Source organism: Scyliorhinus canicula, chromosome 15 (assembly GCF_902713615.1).
Source record: "Scyliorhinus canicula chromosome 15, sScyCan1.1, whole genome shotgun sequence".
NCBI classification, from domain to species: Eukaryota; Metazoa; Chordata; class Chondrichthyes; order Carcharhiniformes; family Scyliorhinidae; genus Scyliorhinus; species Scyliorhinus canicula.
This window is the reverse complement of record NC_052160.1, coordinates 111,714,356-111,741,201: the sequence shown is the minus strand read 5'-3', so window position 1 is coordinate 111,741,201 and position 26,846 is coordinate 111,714,356. Positions and strand designations below refer to the sequence as shown.

The 26,846-nt window shown below is 46.0% G+C and overlaps 1 protein-coding gene across 1 annotated transcript; it reads right to left on the bottom strand.

Annotated features, from left to right (window-relative positions):
* Positions 1–38: 38 nt before the first annotated feature.
* On the bottom strand, positions 39–25,076 carry smim29 (small integral membrane protein 29). Its single transcript, XM_038820579.1, has 5 exons — positions 24,981–25,076; positions 12,573–12,888; positions 9,741–9,766; positions 7,808–7,913; positions 39–753 (listed from the first exon to the last, which is right to left on the bottom strand). The coding sequence occupies exons 2-5, from the start codon at positions 12,681–12,683 to the stop codon at positions 685–687; spliced, it is 312 nt and encodes a 103-aa protein (XP_038676507.1). The 5' UTR covers positions 12,684–12,888; positions 24,981–25,076; the 3' UTR covers positions 39–684.
* Positions 25,077–26,846: the final 1,770 nt, after the last annotated feature.

Genomic DNA, 26,846 nt, shown 5'->3' with positions numbered 1-26,846 from the left:
TGTACATTTAATTTAAAATTTTGGTAAATCAGTAATTGTTCAAGGCAGAATGTGGTTTATTATGTAAAACACACATCAGTATAAACCTCAACACATATGCCCTCAAGCTGGCAGCTAATTTTCGAGCACTGTACTGACCACTCAAAAATGTATGCATTACATGAAAACAATTTTTTTTCAAATCACTTCTCGGTATACAGAATCTGAGTAAGGTTCTCAAAACAAAACAATACCCAACAGACCAAATAACCCACAAATCCTGCAGCCAGCATGAGGGGCTAAAATACTCAATTCTATCATAATTATACACTGAAATTAAAGTTTAAAACAAAAATCTTAAATGAAAAATATATCTCTTTTAATGGTATTGTACATTGATACAGTTATTGCAAACTTGCCAGAGATCAATACTGCCTCTACTACATACATCACAGCATAATCGTACCACAGCCGTCCCTCTGCAAGGCAAATGAAATATACACTGTGGTCTCCACATTTGCATCAAACATGCCATCCCATTATATATTTCACTTGTACGTAAGGCCACCTGGCAATATGCAAGATTCACTTCTGCACACCATTTTTTATAAACAGTACTTTGGAGGCATCCTTCTGTGAAAACATATGGACCTGCAATCGCCAGGTGCCTTTGAACTCGCCAAGTAAAAAATGGAACTGAAAATATCAGGCTTTCATGTCCTTTGTGAAAAATGCTCTTCTATATTGTTGTGATGTCCCCCAGGCTTGTATAACCTGTCAAAACAAGAAGCATAAAAACACTAGTTCCACTTTTCACACTGAATTGGAACCTGTGGGCGAGGACAGAAACACCACTTCTTTGAGCTAAGTACTTCAGCAATTTGTAGTCTGTTTATAGAAATATTTGATTTTAGGAATTTAGTTCGGAACCCAAAGGACTTACTTGACAACATGCCAAACAAAAGCACATTTTGCCAGCTCACCCTTTGTTCTGCCATTAGTGGTCGTGTGTTTGGAAGGTGCTGACGAAGGAACCTTGGCGAGTTACGGTAATGTATCTTGTAGATGGTACACACAGTTGCCACTGTTAGTCGGTGGTGGAGGGTTTGAATGTTTGTGGAAGGGGGAGCAATCAAGCCGGCTGCTTTGTCCTGGATGGTGCTGAGCTTCTTTGTTGGAGCTGCACTTATCCAGGCAAGTGGAGAGTATTGCATTACATTCATCACTTGTGCCTTGTAGTTGGTGGACAGGCTTTGGGTGGTCAGGAGGGGAGTTACTTGCTGTAGGTTTCCTAGCTTATGACCTTCCCTAGTAGCCACAGTATTAATATAGCAAGTCCAGTTCAGTTTCTGATCAATGGTAACCCCCAGGATGTTGGTAGTGGGGGATTCAGTAATTTTGTTAAATGTCATGGAGCGGTGGTTAGATCCAGCGATTAATTTTGTTAAATGTCATGGAGCGGTGGTTAGATCCAGCGATTAATTTTGTTAAATGTCATGGAGCGGTGGTTAGATCCTCTTTAGGAGATGGTTATTGCCAGGCACTTGTTTAGCATGAATTTAACTTGCCACTTGTCAGCCCAAGTCTGGATATTGTCCAGGTCTTGTTGCATTTGGACATGGACTGCTTCATTATCTGAGACACCACGAATGGTGCTGAATATTGCGCAGTCATCTGCGAACATCCCCACTTCTAACCTTATGATGGAGAGAGGTCATTGATGAAGCACCTGAAGATGGTTGGGCCTAGGACACAGCCCAGAGGAATTCCTGCAGTGATATCCTGGAGCGGAGATGATTGACCTCCAACCACCACAACCATCTTCCTTTGTGCCAGCAGAGAGTTTCCCCTCCCTGATTCCCAATTACTCCAGATTTGCCAGGGATCCTTGATGCCATACTCGGTCAAATGCTGCTTTGATCTCAAGGGCAGCCACTCTCACCTCAAGCATTCAGCTCTTTGGGCCAAGTTTGAACCAAGGCTGTAATGAGGTTTGTAGCTGAGTAATCCTGGTGGAACCCAAACTGAGTGTACATGGAGCAGGTTATTGCTGAGTAAGTGCTGCTTGATAGCACTGTTGATGACTCCTTCTATCACTTTGATGATGGAGAGTAGACTGATCGGACAATTATTGGCTGGGTTGGATTTGTCCTGTTTCTTGTTTGTAGGGCGCACCTGGGAGATTTTCCACATTGCCGGATAGATGCCAGTGTTGTAGCTGTACTGGAACAGCTTGGCTAGGGATGCGGCAAGTTCTGAGAGCACAAGTCTTCAGTACTACTGCCAGAATATTATCAGGGCCTATAGCCTTTGCAGTATCCAGTACATTCAGCCATTTCTTGATGTCACGTGGAGTGAATCGTATTGGCTGAAGAGTGACATCTGTGATGCTGGTGACCTCCGGAGGAGACCAAGATAAATTATCCACTTTGCACTTCTGGCTGAATGCCTCAGCCTTGTCTTGTGACAATAAGCAATTCTTCTTCTTATTATTATTGTGCACAGATGTCCTGGGCTCCTTCATCACTGAGAATGGGGATATTTGTGGCGCCTCATCTAGGGCAACACGGTAGCATTGTGGCTAGCACAATTACTTCACAGCTCCAGGGTCCCAGGTTCGATTCTGGCTTGGGTCACTGTCTGTGCGGAGTCTGCACATCCTCCCCGTGTGTGCGTGGGTTTCCTCCGGGTGCTCTGGTTTCCTCCCACAGTCCAAAGATGTGCAGGTTAGGTGGATTAGCCATGATAAATTGCCCTTAGTGTCCAAAATTGCCCTTAGTGATAGGTGGGGTTACTGGGTTATGGGGATAGGGTGGAGGTGTTGACCTTGGGTAGGGTGCTCTTTCCAAGAGCTGGTGCAGACTCGATGGGCCAAATGGCCTCCTTCTGCACTGTAAATTCTATGATAATTGTCCACCACCATTCACGGCTCGCTGTGGCAGGACTGCAGAGCTTAGAATTGCTTAGCTCAGTCTATTGCTGCTTGGCACACAAGTAGTCCTGTGTTATAGCTTCACCAGGCTGACACCTCATTTTTTGGTGTGCCTGGAGTTGCTCCTGGCATGCTCTCCTGCACTCTTCATTGAACCAGGGTTGATTCCCTGGCTTGGTGGTCCTGGTAGAGTGGGGGATATGCCGGACCATGGGGTTGCAGATTCTGGTTGAATACTATTCTGCTTCTGCTGCTGATGGCCCACAATGCCTCATGGATGCCCAGTCTCGAGTTGCTAGATCTGTTCGAAGTCTATCCCATTTAGCACAGTGGTAGTTCCACACAACACGAAGGAGGGTATCCTCAATGTGAAGATGGGATTTTTCTCTCCACAAGCATTGTGCAGACAGATGCATTGGCAGCAGGCAGGTTGGTGAGGACAATGTCAAGTATATTTTTCCTTCCTGGTGGTTCCCTCACCATCTGCTGCAGCCCCAGTCTAGAAACTATGTCCTTTAGGACCCGGGCATCTTGATCTGGGGTGGTACTACCGAGCCACTCTTGGTGACAAGACACTGATGTCCCCCACCCAGAGCATATTCTGCACCCCTGCCACCCTCCGAATAGTGGTGTTCAACATAGAACATACAATGCAGAAGGAGGAGGAGGCCATTCGGCCCATCGAGTCTGCACCGACACTCTTAAGCCCTCACTTCCACCCTATCCCCGTAACCCAATAACCTTTCCTAATCTTTTTTGGTCACTAAGGGCAATTTATCATGGCCAATCCACCTAACCTGCACGTCTTTGGACTGTGGGAGGAAACCGGAGCACCCGGAGGAAACCCACACAGGAACGGGGAGAACGTGCAGACTCCGCACAGACAGTGGCCCAGCAGGGAATCGAACCTGGGACCCTGGCGCTGTGAAGCCACAGTGCTAATTACTTGTGCTACCGTGCTGCCCAAGATGGAGGAGTGGTGTTCAACATGGCCAGCACGTGGTAATCAGTAGGTGGTTCATTGCCCACGTTTAACCTGAAGCACCAGAGGACACCCAGGGCAAATCACTCCTGACAGTATATCACTGTGCTGCCACCACCTCTGCTGTCAGTCCTGCTTGTAAGACAGGACATACCATGGCATGGTGATAGTGGTATCTGGGACATTGCCTTTAAGGTATAATTCTGACTGTCAGGCTGTTGCTTGACTAGACTGTGAGAAAGCTCTCCCAAATTTGGCGCAAGTCCCCAGATGTTATCAAGGAGGATTTTGCAGGGTCGACATGGTTGGGGTTTGCCGCTGTTGTTACCAGTGCCTGCTGGGTGGTTTGTCCGGTTTCATTCCTTTTTTGTTTTTTTTTCCATAGTGGTTGAATACAACTGAGTGGTTTGCTGGACCATTTCAGAAAGCATTTAAGAATCAGGAGTTAAGAGTCTGGGGCGCAATTCTCCGGACTTATGAAAAATCGGAGAATAGCAGGCGGCATAAATTTTTACGGACACGCTGGTCCGACGCCCTCCCGCTATTCTTCCCCCCCCCCCCCCCCACGAATTGCTACTCGCCGTTTTTTTACGGCGTGCAGAGATTCTCCCCTGGCCGATGGGCCGATTTCCAATGCCTTTACGGCCGTTTTCATGAACGTAAAACACACCTGGTCTGACCGTTCGTAAAAACGGCCGTAAAGTCCCGATCTGGGGAACCATGGCACCGATTGGCACGACCGTACCACGGGTACTTACCCCGCGCACTTTCTCCCTCCGCCGCCCCGCTGGATCCATTCGCGGGGCGGCTGAGGGGCATACCGGCCCGCGCATGCGTGGGTTTCACGCATATGCGTGATGACGTCATCCGCGCATACGCGGGTTGGAGTCGTCCAATCCGCGCATGCGCGGCTGACGTCATCTGACGCGTCAGCCATCGCTAACTTTGGCTAGCGGGCTTAACGAAATTCGTTAAGCCCGCGATGCCGGAGTTCACGGCCGCGCGATGCTAGCCCCGACCGGGGAGCAGAATCGGTTCCCGGTCGGGGGGGGGGGGGGGGGCAGAGGCTGGCGTCAAACGTGCCCGTTTTTGACGCCAGCTTCCCGATTTTTCGTAACTCGGGAGAATCGCGCCCCTGGAGTCGCATGTCAGCCAGACCAGGTAAGGATGGCAAATTTCCTCCCCTGGTCTGGATGGGACTTTTTACAGATGGGTTTTTACAATTGATAATGGTTCATGGTCACCATCACATTAATTTTGAGTTTTTAAAATTCCACCACGACTCGGGTCCCCAGATCATTATCCTGGGTCTCTGGATTAGTAGCCCAGCAACAATGGGGCTGGTTTAGCTCACCAGGCTAAATCGCTGGCTTTTAAAGCAGACCAAGGCAGGCCAGCAGCACGGTTCGATTCCCGTACCAGCCTCCCCGGACAGGCGCCGGAATGTGGCGACTAGGGGCTTTTCACAGTAACTTCATTGAAGCCTACTCGTGACAATAAGCGATTTTCATTCATTTCATTTTCATACCACTATGCCACGCCACCGCGTCCCCCAGGCTTATGCCAACGGACAGGGTGAAATAACAGAATGTATTTTTAAAAAATCACTCCAGAAACATTGAAGATTTAAAAGGGTAGAAGTTTTAAAAGCCTCGACAGCGGTCTTTTACATTTCATTTTGACATTTCTAATGTGCTTGACAATTAATGATTTTATGGACTTTTTAATGCACATTCATACCCAAGTTTAACAATCCCAAGGGACACCTAACCTCCCCAGAAGGGCACTGTCCTCCCCCAAGGGTGTGACAGGGTCATATGCAAATTGGTCCCTGCCTCTCCAAAGGACTCCATAAAATTCACACCTGCTCCTATCAGGTCTAAACTGCATACAGCAGGCACGATTTAATGGGTCACGTTTTGGGCGTGTTTAACGGGGTTTTTCCCGGCGTTCCCACTATTTAACTGCACTTAAACTTTTTGTTTCTTTTTGGCCTTGGCAGGGAACGCCCCGTCGAGGCTGCACTGACATAATTTCCTGCAGGATGACTCACGTATTGGGGTGCAATTTTTAAATTCTGTCCCGATCTTTTGACCCCCCCTCAGCTACTCCACTGCAGCCTCTGGATCCCCAACCCACCCTGCACCGGTCCGACGTTCTCGAGCCCCCTTCACCTCAACTCTTTAGTGCAAGGCACCCCTGGACCCGATCCCCGTCATGGGAAACCTGGCACCTGGGCAGCCCCAGGTGATAGTGTCATGGTGTCCAACTGCCAGCAGTTCAGGGTATCACCTTGCCCAGTGGCTGACCACCCAGGGGTCTCTAACGGCCTGGGAGACCTTCCTCAGGTGCCATTACACCTGGTCCAATATGCGGAAATCAGAGCTAAACAGCGCCCTGGTGAGGTCTCCCAGGCAAGGCCGCAAGGTCTCGGGCGCCGAGAGAATCCGGCGCAGATATTTTTAAATGAGCCTCATGGCTCACTTAAATATGCTAACCTGGATCTCGCCCAGCAAGGGTGGGATCCAGAACACAACATCGTGCGACATTGAGGGTCGCAAATCTTTAGAGAGGCATCTAACGAGATTCAACTACCTCATCGCGTCACCAACTCGGGCGCGATGAGGCAGTTAAACCTGGCCCAGCATGTTTCATACACGTTGGTCACCAAAAGTAGACACGAGTGGAAGAAGCTATTGTTTAATATGGGCAGTTCCCTCCACAAAACGTGCATGCACAAATCCTGACCTGGGCCTATTTCTGCGGAAATGGTTGGCTCAGGGGCGAGACTTGAATTTTGGCCCCTTCTGCTATTTTTGCTATCCTTGGGAAAATCCAGGCCCCAGAAGTCCAATGGGGAAATGAGGATAAAACTACAGGGAGGATGGAAGGGCGGAAAGTGTAATTAAAAGGAGGAGAGAGAAAGTGTGCGTGTGAGAAAGAAAAATCATTTTCCATATAATTTATTTTAGCTACATTTTCATCACGTTGCTTCTCTTCTATAGCCTTCATCCCTGATCACCAATCTCCTCCTGAACACCAGCCCCAGTGAAAAAGGGCAAACAGACATGATTAGACGCTTCCAAATTTTCAGTAACTGTATTTTATGAAATGCACATCAAAAGTTGTGAACTAGTTCATCAACAATATGGCATGTTATAAATGTGAGGCTTTATAAGTTTAAAAATGTCTCCGTGAAAAACAGACTGATCCCAAAACACCGAATGTGCATTCTCCATGTTACACCTTGCATGTATTTATAATATCTCCTGTATTTTGTGGTGTGGAAGAGTGATGGAAATAGATTCAGTTGTATCTTTCCAAATAGCTGGATATATATTTAAAAAGAGGCATTTGCAGGGCCATGTCGAATTGGGGAAAATTGGGTAGCTCTTTGAAAGAGTGGGCAAGGGCAGCACGGTGGCCTAGTGGTTAGCACAACCGCCTCACGGCGCTGAGGTCCCAGGTTCGATCCCGGCTCTGGGTCACTGTCCGTGTGGAGTTTGCACATTCTCCCCGTGTCTGCGTGGGTTTCGCCCCCACAACCCAAAAATGTGCAGTGTAGGTGGATTGGCCACGCTAAATTGCCCCTTAATTGGAAAAAATAATTGGGTAATCTAAATTTATAAAAAAAGAAAAAAAAAAAAAGAAAGAGTGGGCTACACAATAGACTGAATGGTCTCCTGTACTGCATGATTCTGTTCTACTCGCGGTCGAATTGAAATTAGCTGACTGAAGAGTCAAATCTGGCACACCCCTGTCAGCGTGGTTCAGTTCTCTATTGAACCTTTGAGGGAATTTTTGATGGTTTCTTCGATACTACATTGATGCAAATTCAATGTTTTTTTTTTAAATAATAAAGCCAGAACAGAAGTGAACTGATCCATTTCCCTCACACACAACTCTGTACTCACTTGTGGTTCATCACTGTCCAGGAGAAGCTCTTCCTCAGCTTCATTCACCTCCTCAGTGGGGTCATAGGTGTAAACAGGCAGTAGCTGATGTCGCAGCTTGTCCAACCTTAGAATGAGATGAGGCAAGAAACAAAAGAATTCATAATCAAACCCAGGGATATTTTTCTGTTGCTGTTGTCGGTTACGTATTCTTAAGAAAAAGCAATAAGTAACGAGATGTATTTATAATTATCCAGTCAAATGCAAGAAAAGTCAATTCTATTGATTGATTAATAATACGTTACAATGTTAAAAACCCATTTTTTCCCCCAGGATGTTCTCGCATCCCTCCCTCTCACAGTGACAATAAAACCTGCTGGCTCAACTTGGCTGTGTTATGAGAGACTGAGAAGCATAATAGAACAAAGAACAAAGAAACGTACAGCACAGGACTGTGTTTCAGGTCCGTGCCGACCATGCTGCCCGTCTAAACTAAAATCTTCTACACTTCCTGGGTCCGTATCCCTCTATTCCCATCCTATTCATGTATTTGTCAAGATGCCCCTTAAATGTCACTATCGTCCCTGCTTCCACCACCTCCTCCGGCAGCGAGTTCTAGGCACCCACTACCTGATTTCAACCTGCTGCAATTCACTCAGGAGAGGTAAAGGGAAGAGGTTTGGAGAGAAGGAAAGCATTACACTGGTGTGACTAAAGATTACATTGGGCCAACACATCCGTTTGCCTCACTACATGAAAATGCAGCCAATGTTCCCTGCCTCTTCCAATTGCTAAAGAATACAATGCATTATGCAATATAAATGCAGTGATAGGATTAACGTTCTTACATATGGGATAATCTATGATAGCATAACATAGAAAGCCTGCAGGCTTTTCCCTCTCCCCTTCATCACTTAGTTTTCAAAGGTATCCTGGCAGGAAACTAAAGATGAGTTCCTTATGACTTCAAAATCAACAGCTGCTTTATTTAATTTTCTCAGTGAACTATCAAACTTGAACATTTTTTTCCCCTGCCTGGAAACAACACAGTACAAACGGATGTGATTGTCTGCAGCTGAATCACAAGGTCATTTAATGTCATTAGTTTGAGTCACTTGATCTGCAGCATCTCGGTTGCAGTTCTCTCAACAGCAAGAAACTACTTCTGTTGATTCAGGAGTCTAGGATTAGGGGACACAGCCTAAAGATTAGAGCCTGATCAGTCAGGAGTGAAGTTAGGAAATGCATTTACATTCAATGTGTGGTAGCAATTTGAAACACCTTTGTAAAAGGCAGTCAATGGTATTTTGCTCATTTTAAATAAGAGATTGGTTGATAACCAAAGATATTGGGATTTGTGACAAAGATGGGTTTATGGAGTGAAGTTGCAATTGATGGCCTACTCCTGTTCCTATCTTTAAACCGTGGTCATTGTCATCTTTCATTTTGCATTTCTTTCCCCACACTTCCTCTTGTTCCTCACAATATTTTCCCCTGCTCTTCCAAAGGTGCTGATCCAATTGAGTGGGGTGTTCACCATGTGTCAGCCCTCCTGAATACCATTCATCACAAATTCTAATTAAAAGAATATTGGGAATTACATTTGATGTGTATATGAAAGTACTCCGATTCCCAAAATGATACACTGTACTCAGCAGTATGCTCACTGACTAGCAAATGGATTTTGTCTCAAATAGACAGCGACTTGATCTTCAGGTGGCAAACTTATGTTTATTAACTAGTGCATTCATATCAGATTTCATATTTCCTGGAAACATCCTATTTATGAAGAATTTATAAACTGCTGCATCCTTTTGAACTATATCAAGATATGAAAAAAAAAATCACATGCATTTGCTAGATACAGAAGTCATATAAATCATGGTGTAAACTATATTGAGATACCAAACAGAAAAGTTCAGCTTTGTAATTACGTAAGATTGTTATTAATTACCTGCGTCTCTTCCGAAGATACATCACCTGATTAAACAAACAAAAGTAGACAATGGTTAATATTTTTTTCTAAATTTGTCCAATAAATATATGCAACGGAGCACAAAATATAATGTATAAACAATCATAGACACAAGCAAGTCTGCTATATGCATAGCTTCAGTAGAAATACTGCTGTTTCACTTTTGCTAATCGTATACCTATGTACTGAACAAAAAGACAGAGATGAGACAGGTGGAATGGGAGGAGACTCAGGCACAGTATACACTAGAAGGGCCAAATAGCCTGGTTCACTTTCTGATTTTTCATATTTATACAGAGTTATGACTCCTCTTTATTTTCAAGCGAAGTATCCGTAACATTCAAGTCCTCAAATAACAATTATACTAGAATATCCTCAATAATCCGCTGAGGTATATGAACAATCTTTTATGAGTAAGAGAGAAAAGCACAGGAAATATTAAATTTCCTTCGAAATCCAAGGGTTTTTGTGCAAGTGTCTGGGATGTTATGTAGAAAATAAGATTAGGCCATTCAGCCCTTCGAGCCTGCTCCACCATTCATTATTATGGCTGATCATCCAACAACATACAACATACAGCTTTCGGAGGTAGCAAATTCCACAGGCCACCGCTCTCTAGGTGAATAAATTTCTCCTCATCTCGGTCTAAATGGCTTAACCTGTATCCTCACTGACCCCGGATCCTGGACTCCCCCACTATCGAGAACATCCTCCTGCATCTACCTGCCTTATCCGGTTACAATTTCATAGGATCCCCCCCTCATTCTTATGAACTCCAGCGAATATAATCTTAACCAACTCAATCTCGCCTCAATCGTCAGTCCTGCAATTCCATTAATCAGTCTGGTAAACCTTTGATGCACTCCCTCTATAGCAAGAACATCCTTCCTCACATAAGGAGACCAAAACTGCACACAATATTCCAGGTGTGGTCTCACCAAGGTCCTTTATAGTTGCAGCAGGACATCCCTGCTTCTGCTCGAAACCTCTTGCTATGAAGGCCAACATACAATTTGCTTTCTTTGGCGCCTGCTGCAACTGCATGCTTACTTTCACCCAGGTCTTTTTGCACATTCCCCTCTCTCTCCATCTATTGCCATTCAGATAATAATCCGCCTTCTTGTCTTTTGCTACCTAAGTGGATAACCTCACATTATAGTCCATTTGCCCGCTTATTCAACTTGTCCACATCACAATGAAGCATCTCTGCATTCTCCTCACAGCTCACCCTCCCACCCAGCTTTGCGTCATCTCTAGATTTGAATATTTTACATTTAGTTCCCTTATTTAAATCATGAATATATATTGTGAATAGCTAGGGTCCAGCACGGACCCCTCCAGTAGAATTAATACAGTGCGGAAGGCCCATCGAGTCTGCACCAACCCATTGAAAGAGCACCCTACATTGTCCCACTCCCCCACCCTACCCCAAAACCCCATAACCTAAAACTTCCACATCTTTGGACACCAAGGGACAATATAGAATGGTCAATCCACCTAACTTGCACACTTTTGTACTATGGGAGGAAACCGGAGCACCCGGAGGAAACCCATCCACACACGGCGAGCATTTTCAAACTCTGCCCAGACAGTCACCCAAGGTCAGAATCGAATCCAGGCTCTGTGAGGCAGCAGCGTTAATCACTGTGCCACCGTTCCACATCATTGGTCACTGCTTGCCTTTTAGAAAAAAAAAATTTATTCCTACTCTCTGCTTCCTGTCTGCCAACTAGCTTTCTATCCATCTCAATACACTACCCCATCCCATGCGCTTTCTTTTTACGTGCTAATATGTGGGTCTTTGTCAAAAACCTTCTGAAAGTCCAAAAAACCACATCCACTGGCTCCCCCTCGTCAAATCTACGAGTTACATCCTCAAAGAATTCCAGTAGATTTGTCAAACATTATTTCCATTTCATAAATCGATGCTGTCTCTGTCCGATCCTGCCATTGTTTTCCAAGGGCTCTGCTATTTAATATTTTAAGATGTTAGTGGGCTTACCTTAGCTACTCTCCAATATTTAGGAATTGTTCCAGAGTCTATAGAGTCTGCGAAGATGACCACCAATGCATACATTATTTCTCGGGCCACTTTCTTAAGTACTACAGGATATAGATGATCAGGTCCTGGGGATTTATCGGCCTTCAATATAATCAATTTCCCCAATACCATTTCTCTACTAAATACTTACTTCCTTCAGTCTCTCTCTCTCTCACTAAACCCCGAGTTTCACATTTCTTGTATATTATTTGTGTCCTCCTTTGTGACAACAGCACTGTAGCACAGAGGTTAGCACAGTTGCTTCACAGCTCCAGGGTCCCAGGTTTGATTCACGGCTTGGGACACTGTGTGCGGAGTCTGCACATTTTCCCCGTGTCTGCGTGGGTTTCCTCCGGGTGCTCCGGTTTCCTCCCACAGTCCAAAGGTGTGCAGGTTAGGTAGATTGGCCATGATAAATTGCCCTAAGTGTACAAAAGGGTTAGGTGGGGTTACGGGGATAGGGTGGAGGGGTGGGCTTAAGTCACACATTGTGGTACACACTCAGAAATCTTATAAAGTTTAGCACTGCTGCCTCACGGCGCCGAGGTCCCAGGTTCAATCCCGGCTCTGGGTCACCGTCCGTGTGGAGTTTGCACATTCTCCCCATGTTTGCGTGAGTTTCGCCCCCACAACCGAAAGATGTGCAGGCTAGGTGGATTGGCCATGCCAAATTGCCCCTTAATTGGTAAAAATGAATTGGATACTCTAAATTTATTTTTTAAAAATCTTAAAAAAGCCAAAACTATATGCAGATAGGAAATGTACTTTACCATGGCAACAGCGATACCAATTAATGTCAGAAGGAAGAAAGGCACGAGAACAGATCTTGCAACTGTATTACTTTTGACAGCAGGAGGAACAATCGTTGAAGAGTTATTCATTGCCAAATGTGTCTTTCACTGGAATAATGTTCATCTGCAGTAGAACCATGGGTGTTCATTCATAAGATTTTTGAGAATGGAGTCTTACTGGAGTGGTGCGACCTTTTGGTTTCATTAAGATGATGCATCAAAACTCACAGCTAAGTCATTCTAGTTTGTCTTCGTTTCTCTGTTTAAAGCCATTTTCCACCTGTGTCCCGTATATCTAAAATAAAAGACAAAACAGGTTAAAGAGCCGAGAAATTAGAGTTTCCAGAAACACCCAGAAAAAAGTGGCACCCAATTTGTAATGCAGCCGTTTAGAATCTAGAGTACAAGAATCCACTGTGTTGCTGCAAAGGTAATTCAAATTGAAACATTAATAAATTCCAGTTACAAGTCCTTACCCTGGAGCACAGGCAAATATTTGGATGCAGCGTTTGCAACATCAAATAATGTGGATGCAGTAAAAAAAAACTAGGAGGGAAGGAGGAAAACAATGAGGTCTAAAAATACGTTTAGTTACTCTAATTCTTAACAAGCTGGTTTGCAATATCAGCAACAGTGCATGTTTATATAGTACGTACATTGTCCTGTCCTGTGGTGTTTTGCACATAGTTATATAGATATAGACAATGCTCACTATTGAGGAGGGATGATCCGCTGGTATAGGGCCAGGAAGGAAAAGTTTGCTGATTTGGGATTGAGTGGAAAGGAGATGGAGTGGAGCCTCAAAATGAGGTGAATTTTAAGAAAGAAGAGCAGCCCCTCTCCCCACCCCCTCCAGCGGAGTGTTTTTCAATGGCAAAGGACGTCTCTGGGGTTGTGTGTGGCTCATACCCTCCGCCGCTGGGGGACCCGTCACCGGGGGAGGGGTCGCCATCTGCAGGACTGGAAGATCCTTCCGGCGGGAAGGACCAGAAACTTCAGCCCTAAGATAACTTAAAACCATTGGGAGGGGGGGGGGGGGGGGGGGGGGGGGGGGAAAGAGAGTGGGAGGTGACACGAAAGGTCTCAATCCTGATGATGGAGCAAGTTGGAAACTCCTTGCACTAGATATTTCAAGTGTTTCTGCAGAGGAGGAGAGTGTATAACAAGGTGGATGAATAACCAGAGGGTTATCCTCGCCATCCAGGTTGGCCCCTTGTTCAAGCCAAACCTGCTGATGTACGACTTGGCAAGTGGCAGACCAGATATTCTTACATTTATATCCTGGAGATTTGAAGGAGTGAAGGCGGGAGCTATATTAGTAGACTAATAGCGGTGGAAAACAGTGATATATTTGCCGGGAGCAAATATATAAGTAGGAGGTGACAATACAGTTAAGTAGATCAACTATGCTCAGGAAGTCCTTTTGATTTACAGCTACAAACAGGCAAATAGATTGGATTGGAAGGACCCGAAGTTGAGTTTCTGTTTCATGATAAACAGAAGTCAAAATTCTTCAATCCTTCTCCAGCAGGACAGAATTCTAATGCACCTCCTCTCCTATCCCCAAAGTATCAGATAATTTAAATAATTCCAGCTAGGCGGGAGTAACGAGGAAGATACAACATGGAGAGGCAAGTGTGCAGAAGAATTCAGAGCTACCATCCGAAAATGGTGCTAATGTTGGTCTCTTTATTTGTGTGTCAACAGTGGCCCGATTGGGAGCACCTCACCTCTGAAGGTTTAGTGTTCAAATCCAACTCTGGGGCTTGGGCACAAAAATCAAGGCTGACACTCCAGGGGTGCACTGCATTGTCAAAGATGCTGGTTTTCAGATGAGGCTTTCAACTAGAGCCTTATCTGCCCACTCAGGCAAGTGTAAAAGGTCCTGTGACACTGAGCGCACTCTTCCAGCCTTGTTATGCTCTCCCAGTGAAACAAGGTCGTTGAATAGCAGGAGGGGCCAAAAATGAGAACCGGGCCAGGCAGCAAACAGTTTGCGATGCAACTGGCCCGCTCCTGTGGGCAATATCGGGATTTCGGTGAGGAAAGAAACCAATTATCATCACTTAAGCCCAATTTCCGTTCAATTAATGAGAGCCACCCCACATCCAACGGCCACCCTGTCATTCAGTGGCCTTCCCAGCAAGTGGTCATGACAGGACCGCACTCGCCAGCCCCCGCTAACAAGGTTGAGCTGCCGATTAACACTCCTTTTGAAAAATGTGATCCTGATGGAATGGCTTCTATAGGGAGCCGAGGAGGTGAGTAGCCATCTCTTCTCGCAGGCAAAGAGCCCAAGGGCGCTCGGCTTGCCACCCCAGTGCCCAGTGAGGAGTGGAGGACCCTTGGCTGGGGATGGGGGACCCTTCGCAGGGGTGGGCGCCATAAGAGGGTGGGTGGGGTGACCACTGGGCAACCGCTTGCGGCACTACCATGCCAATCCCTTTATCATTTACCCGTTCTGGGGGCAACCCTTGTCCCTGCCAGTCTGCCCCAACGAGCACCCATAACCCCCATCGACTGCCGGGGCCTCTGGTCATGTGGCTGAAAGCTATCGCTAATAGGGAATTGGCAATCGTGGTTAAATGAGCACTTCACACATCCCAAGTGGATTCACGTGGGTGGCCGGGCCATATATCACGTGGGAGTCATTGCCAAGCGTATGGGAAGCATTGCCTAGTGTCCCAATCACACCTTGATGTAATGAACGTATGCTTGAACACTGCGGGAGGCAACACCAGACACACAGCAGCCAACATTCGAACATACAGGGGATGGGACACAGCTCCACGGCTGGGTGGTGGGTGGGTGCCACGGGGACGGGGATGCCAGGAGAGATAGGCCAAGGGATCGAAGGTCGGCCCACATTGTGGAAGAAAGTGACAGAGGCATCATACTGATTGTGCACAAGGATGTTTAATGTGTTTTACTCTTTCCCACCCTCCCGATGGTGCATGCACAGCCGTGCCGACCTGTCCCACGTGCTGACTTTGGGACGTGACCTCATCAGAGGGGTGGAACTCGGAACTGTCACCACTCCATGGGATGGTTTTGGGTTGACACTCAGCACCCTCCTGCTTGGTGCCCATAGGGCACTGGGGTTCACCTTGGGACGGAGGGGCAGCTGGTTCGACACCCTCTGTCTCTTTATCATCTGCCAAACCTGGTGGTTCCTCAGGTGTGCATCATTGTGTCGGCACCCTTGGCGATGCTCCTCAGTGACTGAGACATGCTCCGCACACCTCGGCCATTCCCATCGGAGAGTGGGACATGTCCCGTTTAACCTCCTCAAGGTCATACTGGGTGACATCCCCAGCGAGGCGGGCAATCTACCGAGACACTCAGCCATGGCCATCACCAACTGCGTGACACCTTGGGCACCTTCACAATGGTACCACCGTTGTGGCCTGGGTTTCCACTACGGTCACCACCCTAACATTGTTGGCCTCGGTGCCACACATTATCGGCGACATCTCCAGCGCCTGTAGTCTCTGGGACTCCTCCAAACGGCTCTGGATCTACTGGAGTAACGGTGATATCTCCCTCTGAATGTTCCGGTTGCTGCATATCGTCTCAATCAGCTCTGGGTACCTCTGTACCATAGGCTCAACATCAGGTTGGGACCCAGCTGGGTCCAGGGATCCAGCAGACCTCAAACTGCTGTCTCACCTGATGTACATCAGCAGTGTGGTGCTCACCAGATTGCGCCCCAGAAGCCTGACTACTAACATATCCCACCGAGATATGTGTATCTGCGCTGGTGGAGAGTGGGGAAGACAGCTGTGCCGTACAATGGTTGCATCCTTGGAGCTCTCCTCCGAGGTGTTTTCCTGGGAGGCTGGAGAGGGGGCTGCCCAGGGTGGGCAGGCGCCGTTGGCTGTGGGACCTGCAGGAGAATGAGCATGTTGTCAGTGGGATGGATGGGTCAGTCAGTAAAGCAATAATAATTGATGTTTGACTGGTCCTCCAGGTGGATCCCAATGGTTCCTCACCTCTGCTGGGGTGAACGCCCTGTCCTCAGCCACAGCAGTCACCTCCAGACCATGCTCCTCAAAGGAGTGGAGGATTCATATGTCCGGCACATCTCCAGCTATCTGGGCCCTCTCCCGCAGATTGTGGGAGAGCTTTTCCTGAGGAGTCAGAGGGGGCATCAGTAGCCATAAACATGGCTCACAGTGGTGGGAAGTGGGGAGGGTGGAGGGCGTATGCTCCCTTGTTTGGGGGGGGGGGGGGGGGTGGCGGAGAAAGCGTTGGGCTCACTCATGCTGCTCGGTGTAGGTGGTTGACCTTTACTTCAGCACTGAAGGCCAATCCTCCGGGTCACACTCCCCCGAGCTAACAGTTGCCGCCACCTGACCCAGACAGCAGTAGCTGAGCTGTAGCTGACTCTCCTGGACCTTTGAGGAACGAGGAAATCTCTCCTGGCCTCCACAGCGTCCAGCATCCTCCCCAGGTCTGCATCCCCGAATCTTGTGGCTGGCCTCCTCGGCGCCATTATTGCAAGCCGGCTAGAATTGGCTGAGCAAGTGCAGCCTAAGTTCTGCTCGACTTGTTAGCGGGGGGCTTGTGAGTGCGGTCCCTGGCGAATCAGCTGGTGAGCCTTCATTTGCAGCTAGAAAGCCATGCGGCCTTGTTAAGTGCTCCAATTAACGTTGAATAGTGTTGCCGGCTGAGCACGGGGAAGCTCACAGCAATTCCCGCTCACTTCCGCACTTAAGACATTTTTCCAGAGAATCGTGCTCAATATTTCGAAGAAGAGCAGGGGAGTTCCCCTGGTGTTCTAGCCAATATTTATCCCTCACTCCAACATCTCTAAAATCATTATCTGGTAATTGTCACACTGCTGAGCGCATATTGGTTGCCAGGTTTCCTACAGGTGACTTCATTTAAAAAAGTACTTCATTGGCTGCAAAGCATTTAGATGTGTCCAATTGTTGAGAAAAGTACTATATGAATGTTGGTCTTATTTCTTTATGAGACAATCAATCTCCTGGCACTTGTATGCTTGAAGCATTTGAGGCAAAGACCCAGACCCCAAATGGAAGCCACCACCTAGATGTCAGTAACATTCTGGTGTCCAGACCACTGGATGGTCAGGAGGCAGCAAGTGGAAATGATAACTTAGGTATGATGGCATACTGGTGCTGTTACTGAGACCTGGCTCAATAATCTGATGAGCGACAGATTAAATTATATTGTGGCAATTGGAAGAGATTTTTTTTAAATACCAGAAACAAAAAGCTGTCATCTTCAGGCATTAAATTAAGTGAACTACAAGCCCAAACCACAAGCCTCATGAGTTTTGACCAACATCATGGCCCAAAAATAAATCAGGATATTGAAGGGATGGCAATCAGAAAGACGTGAATGTGTAACTCTATAAAATTAGTTTTCCAAATTTTGGGGCCTGTGAGAGCAGCATCCATGGGTTCCTTTAACTACTGCTGATTAGGCTGCTCAAGCCCCCAGTAATGCATGCTGGAGCATTTGTATCACAGATCGGGCATAAGCCTCTGCATGATTTTAAAATGAAAAATTTACATTCCAATGAAGACGCTCCTTCACTTCCTTGCAAATGAAGGTCTTCATCTACAAACGGGGAGGGGGGAAATCACCGTCAGTTGGAACATATCAATAAGAGGAGAGCAAGGGATACGGTAGCAGGGCACTTAGAAATTCACAACAGAATTAAGCAGAGTTGACAGAGATTTATGGACTGAAGATTGTACTGACAAATTTGTTAGGATTTTTGATGATCCAACTAATAGGGCATATAATGGGAAAGTCAGCGGGTTGTGCATTTGTTACACAAAATTAGCACTTCTGCTACTTTCATATGAGCATGAAAGAAGGATTGTTTAATTGACAGAAAATAAGAGTGGGAATAAGCAGGGCATTTTCAAATTGTCAGGTGGTAAGGCTTAATAATTGAGCCCCAGATATTTCCAATCTTTGTTAATGACTTGGATGAGGGACTGCGTGTAATGCATCCAGGTTGGCTGATGATGCAAAGTTAGGTGGGAAAGCAAATGATGTAGAGGAGACAAAGAGACTGCAGAGGATTATACATACATCCAAATTGTGTTAGTCGGGAAGGTTGACATATAATGTGATCATGTGGGCATTTATCCACTTTAGTAGGTAAAATAAAAAAGCAGAATGTTTTGGGAATAGTGAGAGGTGGGAAATGTTTTCATTTAGAGGGACCTGTACACAAAATTGCTGAAAGTGAACATGCAGATACAGCAAACAATTAGGAAAGCACATGGCATGTTTGTTTTTTTATAAAGGGATTGGAGTATAGGAATAAAAAAGTCTTACTACAATGGTGAGGCCATACTTTGAGTACTGTGTACAGTAATTTATCCAAAACAGGACTTCCCTTCCATGGAGTGCAATGCAGATTCACTAAACTGGTTCCTGGAAGAGGGAATTGTCCTACGAGGAGATAGAGTATTAAAAAAATTTGTTCATGGAGGGGCAGCACGGTGGTGCAGTGGTTAGCATTGCTGCCTCACGGCGCTGAGGTCCCAGGTTCAATCCGGGCTCCGGGTGGATTGGTCACGCTAAATTCCCCTTAATTGGAAAAAAATTAATTGGGTACTCAATTTATTTATTTTTAAATTTGCTCATGTGAGCATCATTGGCTGGGCAAGCATGTATTACCTATCCTTGAGGGCATTTAAGAGTTAACCACATTGCTGAGAGTTTGGAGTCACATGTAGGCCAGGCAAGGAGAACAGATTTATTTCCCTAGTGAACCAGACAATCAACAATGGTTTGTTTCATGGTCATCATTTGACATTTTAATTCAAGATTTTTATTGAATTCAAATTCCACCATCTGCCCTGGTAGGATTTGAACCCGGGTCCCCAGAGCATTACCCTGGGTTTCTGGATTATTAGTCCAGTGACAATACCACTACGCCATTGCCTCCCCACTGCCAGAGTAGACTTGGCCTATAATCATTGGAGATTAGAATAATGAAAGGTGATCTCATTGAAACACGTGGAATTCTTAAATGGTTTATCAGGATAGATGCTGAGGAAATTCGCCCGGCTGGAGAAAAGAACACAGGGTCACAGGCTGGGATTTTCTGGCCCAGCCACCAGCAGGCATGATGGGAACATTTGGAGAACCGTTAAACTTTTAGCGGCTCTCCAAACATCCCTGACTGGCCTGCGATGATGCCCGTTGGTGTGAGGGCCAAAAAATCCTGGCCATAGTCTCAGAATAAGCACTTGGCATTTTAGGCCAGAGATGAGGAGAATTTCTTCACTCGAAGAGTTGTGAATCTTTGGAATTCTCTACCAAGAGCTGTGAATGCTCAATCTTAAGTATATTCAAGACAGGGGTCAACAGACTTTTGGGTATTACAGGAATGAAGGAATATAGATTTGGGGCAGGGAAATTAAGTTGAGGCAGAAGATCAGTCACAAACTTACTGAATAGCAGAGCAGGCTGCAAGGGCTAAATGGCCTACCCCTGCTCCTATTTACGTTTTGACAATGAACACACTGTGTACCTAAAATATTTTTAATCTAGCATTTTGATACTTAGGATAAAGGTAAAGTCACCCTAGTCCCAGATGACCATAGGCTGCTTTCCCTTTGAGGAGAGCTGACTGGTGGTGATTAACCCAATGATCACCAAACCTCAAGCGAAGGGCAAGGTTCAGAAGTTGAGGCCTTTGTGAATAACAGTTATTATTTAGGGATCTGAATGGTTTTTCTGCTTTATATCAATAAAGATTTGTTCTCCGTTCACTTACAGTGTCATATAAAACATTCAAATGGGAGTTTCCTGGCAATATGACCCGAGATCTCCTTCAATTTTGCCTTTACATGGGAATAGTGCATGTGAAGCTGTATGGCTCTTATTCTTTGCTGTGACAAGTCACTACACTAAGAATATATGACCTGACCACTTTGATTAAGAGTATTTTATCAAGAAGCTCTGCCAAGCTCCTAATGCTGAGCATTAAGAAGAGTGCTGAATTGCACCATTAAAAGCAGAAATAGATTCAATGCGATGCTACGCAAAATGGTTACTTGCTAAATGTCCAGTGCATTCCATATTTAAAAGTATGTGAAAACAGTTGGTGCATAATTTTAATCGCAGGAAAATACAATGAAGTGAGCTTAGACTTCATCGAAAAAGCAGAAGATTCCACAATTTAGCTGACCCTCCCAATTACATAAACATTGTCTTGACCAGCAGCCTGCCACTGAATCTCACAATAACAAGCATGTCAACCGAAGAAGCTGGCAAGATCTTGCCAACATCAAAAGAAAAGCTGACACGGCCCCCAAAGATCTAACAACCGCAGAAGAGCTTCAAAGTATGGAAAAAATGAGGAAGCAATCCAGAAAAAAAAATAACTTGAATTTACAAAGCATCTTTAATTTTCTCAGGGTACCCAAGTGTTTGGACACCATTGTAATGCAAGTAAACATGGCAGCCAATTTGCCAGGAACAATGTCCCACAAACAACAATGAGATAAATGACAAATACAATGTCATGCTACACAAATAGTTACTTGAAAATTAAATCTGTTTTAATGACAAAAGCAAAAAGCTCTGAAGAAGAGTTGTATGGACTCAAAACTTTAACACTCTCTCTCTCCACAGACGCTGCCAGACCTGTCTTTCCAGCATTTTCTGTTTTTATTTCTGTTTTAATGATGTTGGCCGAGGGATACAGGTTAGCCAGGACAACAGAACAATTTCCCTGCTCATCTTCCTATGGCATCATACAAATTGTTATAACCATTTGAAAGGACAGTCTGGTATTAGTTTCACACCTCATCTGAAAGTGCAGCATGCCCTCCGTACTGCACAACAGTTAACAGCCCAAATATGCTCAAGTCTCTGGAGTGATTTAACCCACAACCTCCTGATGCAAAGGCGAATTCTACTGCTAACTAATTGTGATGCTCAAAACACTGCTGCCCTTAATTAAAAAAAGTATTGCTCACCCCTCCTTGTTGACCCATACTAGCTCCCTGTCCGCAACGTCTCAAATTTAAAATAGTCTTGTTTAAATCCGTTTATGTATTCAGCCATGACAATGTCTGTAACTTCCTCCAGTCCTACAACCCGACCCGCTGAACTCTCTGGGATGGATTCTTCCACCTCGCCCGCCGCAAGAACACCATGGGCGAGCCGCGGACAATGGAGAAGTCCATTGACTTTGGGCAGGCAGGATTCTCCGGTCGCCCATCCATTATTCAGCTGATTTTTGCTTTGCACCATCATTGGCAGCTCTGCCTTCAAGTTGTGTAGTCCCTGTGCTTAAAACCTATCTCTGATGAAGCTTCTGTTTATTCCTGCTATTCGCACATTCTTTGCTTCATGATCCATGTTTTTATTTAAAATTCTGGTTCTGTGAAACATTTTGGGATGCAATTCTATGTTAAGGTGCAATATAAAGGCAAGTTATTGTAATTGGCAAGATTTCAATAGCCACAATGCTCTGCATAGTTATCACTGCATTCGTCATCAATACCTTTCAGGAGCTTACTGAAATAAGCTATACAACTTCCTGAAATCTTGCCAAACAACATTGCTCAAATTTCATCAAACAATGGGGAGGTTTCCTAAGAAATGAGCTTCCTTGATGTAGTAACTCACAAACAGAAATTACAAAAAGGAAAGTGAGATTAAAAATAAAATCTAATTTATGTCAAGGGATTGGTTTGCTATTGACAGTGACCAGTAGCAGCACATATAAGAACATAAGAACTAGGAGCAGGAGTAGGATTTCAGCCCTTAGAGCCTGCTCTGCCATTCAATACAATTCATGGCTGATCTCATCTTGGCCTCAATTCCACTTTCCTGCCAGTTCTTCATAACCCTTCAACCCATTAATTAAAAATCTGTCTTTCTCCCCCTTAAATTTACTCTGATCGCCAGGTATCCACTGCGCTCTGGGGTGGTGAATTCCACTGATTCATGACGCTTTGAGAGTATATGCCTAAACTACTCAATGTCTCTTCATTAAACAAACCGCTCATCTCTGGAACCAATCTAGAGAACCTCCTCTGAACAGCCTCTAATGAAACTACATTCCTCCTCAAATAAGGGGACCAAAATTGTACACAGTACTGCAGGTGAGGTCTCACCAATGCCTTGTACAGTTGCAGCAACACTTCCTTACTTTTACACTTCTCTGTCGACGGGATCCTCCACTCCACCGGCAATGCACCCACGTCCACAGGTTTCCAAGAGCGTGGGGTGGCCACAATGGAAAATCCCATTGGCTGGCTGCAGGAACGGAGAATCCCGCTGCCGTGCAGGAAAACGGGACTGGCGGGATGGCGAATCCGGCTCCCGAAATTTATGGTGCAGTGAAAATGCAGCACTGACTGTCAATTTAAACAGACATTGGCTTTTTCTGGGCTTTGGCACTGGAACTTGGGAAGATCAGAAATCTGTGTGTGTGGCAACATCTGCCGGAAATCCAGAACCATTGTGAAAATGGCAAGCAACTGTGCATCTCCTTAAGTAATCAGATTAAAGGATCCATATTGAGAGATATGCAGAGTCTGAACACAGAAGTGCAAGTTAGACAAGTTAATTAAATGCCAAATCATGGGTGGAAAGCAAAATATAAAGGGGAGGGGGGAGATAGATGGGATTAAGAAAGAAAGATAAAGAGAACCAGAAATAAACTTTTAAAAATTACTTAATTCTAATTTGTTCCAAATCTCCAACGTTAATTAAATTTAAAGGAAGGATTTCTCGACACCTCTAATATCTAATTCTCAGTGCCAGAGAGGATTTTTAAAAGGAATTATCACACCATGAAAAATTACTTACCATAAGAAAGGACAATATCTAACGTTTTGTATTTCGTGGTAATCTACCACACAAGTCCAGCAATTTAACATCCTTTCAGCATTTGCATGCAAAGGGCTGGATTTTTGGGTTGGGCCCTGAAAATGCAAACTGGGCCATTTCCCAGCAATGGAATCCCAAGCCCATCACCTCCGTCCATTTTGGCCATGTTTCGTCACCTTGATTCATGGGCAGGCAGGGTGAGTGTGGGTGCCAAGGTTGGCTGGTTAGACCCACCTCAGTTCATTGGGACATTGGTCCAGCTCTCCACATCATTTTTATGCCCCCTTGCCCTCACCCCACTCCCAAACATCAGGTCCCCTCATTCCCCCATGCTCCCTCATATTCCCCATGGCTCCTCCATGTTTCCTCATACCCCCATGCCCCCTAATATCCTGCACAGCCCTCACCCAGAATCCACTACATACAGTCCTCAGGAGCTATGTAATAGGAGTGGGAATGCTTTGAGGTCGGTTTCCTCCCACAGTCCAAAGAGGTGCAGATTAGGTGGATTGGCTATACTAAATTGCCCCTTAAGTATCCAAAATATTAGGTGGGGCTACTGGGATTGGGTCAGGCTATGGGCAGGATGCGCTTTCCAAGGGCCACGCAGACCCGATGTTCGGCCCAGTGGAGATTCTATGAATATAGGAGGTTTCAAGGAGAGGTGAAAAAGCGAATAAGAGAAGGAAAAAGGGAGTCTGAAAAGAGACCATCAGCAAAGGGAATCCCAAAGTCTTCTATAGGCAGTAGGGCAGATTTGTGAACTCTGGCCCTATAAATGTGAAGTTGAAAACACTGTAGGTGAGGGGCACATTACCGGTGGGCATGATATCACCTGGTTTACAGAGGAGTAATAGCTATGGCACTGATCTTACATTTAAAAATATTCCAAACCTACTTACACACATCACAAATCAGTCCTTCATCACCTACCTACTATTTACATTCTTGCGAAAACCCCAGGAAACTTTTCCGAGTCCTGTAAAGAGCTTCATGGATATCACAAAAAACTCAGCCACTAAAGTGGCTTCTCCCAATAATCTCAAGGAGGGGTCCGCCAAGCATTACTGACGGCCTAATTTAACATGGCATGATATCTGCATTCCTTCCAGGTACAATGTTCTGTCTTAAATTTCCTGATAGAAGATCTAGCACACTGCAGGGTGCTCTTCCTATTTTGGTCCATTAAAATTGTGTGTGGTTTTGATCAAATTAAGTCCTGCGATATAATCACCGAATTAATTGCGAGAGTTAACGAGAGAGCTGTTGTTCCTGGTAAGCAGCTCAGTTACATGCTTCTCGGGGGCCCCAATTAGACTGCAGTCAGGTTGCTTTTAATGCAACAGGTTTAAGGGCTGTTCACAGTGTTCTCCTTTACCGAGGGGGTTAGCTGGCTCCCAAGAGCAGGAAGTCAGTGCACCCTCGGCGGGATGACAGAACAACATCCAGGGCACTGCGCTTCACGGAGCTCTGCAAAGTCAAGCAGCCCCTTCACCCGCATCCCCCGGCAGAGTGCAGCGCAAACCCATCCCAACCCTCTCTTACCTCCACCTCTGATCTTCCCTGCTCCAACAGCGGAAACAAGATCACCCCTGCCACCCCACCCCTGCCTCTCATCTGATTGACAGGTCAGTCCGCCCACTGAGACACCGGGCATGGGAGACGAGTTGTGCACCAATCGGAACAAATCAAAGGCGGTGCTCCAGAGATGCCCGGAAGAGTTGCAGCGCCTGTGCTGGGCAAGAGGGGGGGAGGGCAGCAGTAAATGGCAGGAAGAGTTGAATTAACAGCGATGTCAGCATCCAGGAATTAGGAGCGAGATTTTTAAACGCAAACAGGAAGATAATTTATTTAAACGATTGTGGTTCGGTTTATTCATTTTTAAAGTATGTTTATTAAGGTTTTGCATTTTGACAAATAACGCAACCACAAGAATGACACCGCACAGCAAGCAAGCAAAAAGGCTCAACCTACATGGATACAGAAGGGGACAGGAGAAAAGCAGTATAATTAGCTCGATACAATCTTTAGACATAACTTGGTGGCCCTATTAGCCCAACCAGAGAATAGGGGAGAAACAGGATAAGACCATGAAAATATGATAAAATGGTGCACATCTCCCCACAGATAATTTTTTTGCACCATGTTCGGGCCGGCACCAATATATATCCCCCTAGCATCAACTCTAGAGCCAAAGGCACCAATGACACCGCAGCCCCCTCTCCTCGGATATCAGACCGATCTGCATCCATGCAGGGACCAATGATGGATTCTTTAAATAAAGGAAACATACAATGAAACTATATGAGGATCCCTGTTCTAAAAGAGTGTTCAATATATATTTGCAATTAAGCCCCTAGTTGCCACATTCCAGCGCCTGTTTGGGTGCACAGAGGGAGAATTCAGAATGTCCAATTCACCTAACAGCACTTCTTAGAACATAGAACATACAGTGCAGAAGGAGGCCATTCGGCCCATCGAGTCTACACCGACCCACTTAAGCCCTCACTTCCACCCTATCCCCGTAACCCAATAACCCCTCCTAACCGTTTTGGTCACTACGGGCAATTTATCATGGCCAATCCACCTAACCTGCACGTCTTTGAACTGTGGGAGGAAACCGGAGCACCCGGAGGAAACCCTCGCAGACACGGGGAGAACGTGCAGACTCCGCACAGACTGTGACCCAGCGGGGAAGCTAACCTGGGACTCTGACAGTGCTAACCACTGTGCTACCAGGTCTTGTGGGAGGAAACAGGAGCATCCGGTTATACAGGGAGAGCTAGCAGCAACATGTTCGGATTATGATCAGTGCCATCAACACCTTGCGAGAAAAAACAAAAAAGTAGGAGGACTAGAACTACCAGGAGTGATCACAGGATAACAAAGGATCCGGGCCCTGGGTCCACATTGCCTTGGCACACGCCCATTAATGAAGAAGAGAACAAGCTGCTCATTCAAACAAGAAAGCATCCCGATCGTTAGGGTTGGCGGGGGGAGGGGGGGGGGAGGTAACAGGAGATCAACCAAAGTGCCGGACGCGGCTCAACCCCAGGCCCCTGTGCACAGAAGAAGCAAAACCTAGCCTCTCAGCATGTCCCTTATAAGAACCTTCGAGATGGAACATCCCAAGCTCTGGGGAGCAACAGAGTGCCAAGCACGGACCTAGCCTAGTACAGCACATTCTGACACACAGGAATCAGTACCCCCAGGACCTCCAAGCGTACCCCAAAAACCTAAACCCCAGCCGATCCTGCACCCCACCAACCACACCCAGGGCGCTGCATTTACAATAAAAAAAGTTACGCCAGCTCCAGCTGGGGGGACCCCATCACCGAAGAGAAGCAGTATCACCAGGACACCCAATATTTGGGCGCCTTGGGCAGGGGAGGGGCAAATCCCTCACCCCCC

What these genes read in the sequence shown, in the direction of transcription:
- smim29 (XM_038820579.1), bottom strand. Translation starts at nt 12,683, where the DNA reads ATGAATAACTCTTCAACGATTGTTCCTCCTGCTGTCAAAAGTAATACA. An exon ending in TTGGTATCGCTGTTGCCATG is followed by an intron (nt 9,767 to 12,572) that starts GTAAAGTACATT and finishes TTGTTTAATCAG; the next exon opens with GTGATGTATCTTCGGAAGAG. An exon ending in TATCTTCGGAAGAGACGCAG is followed by an intron (nt 7,914 to 9,740) that starts GTAATTAATAAC and finishes TCTCATTCTAAG; the next exon opens with GTTGGACAAGCTGCGACATC.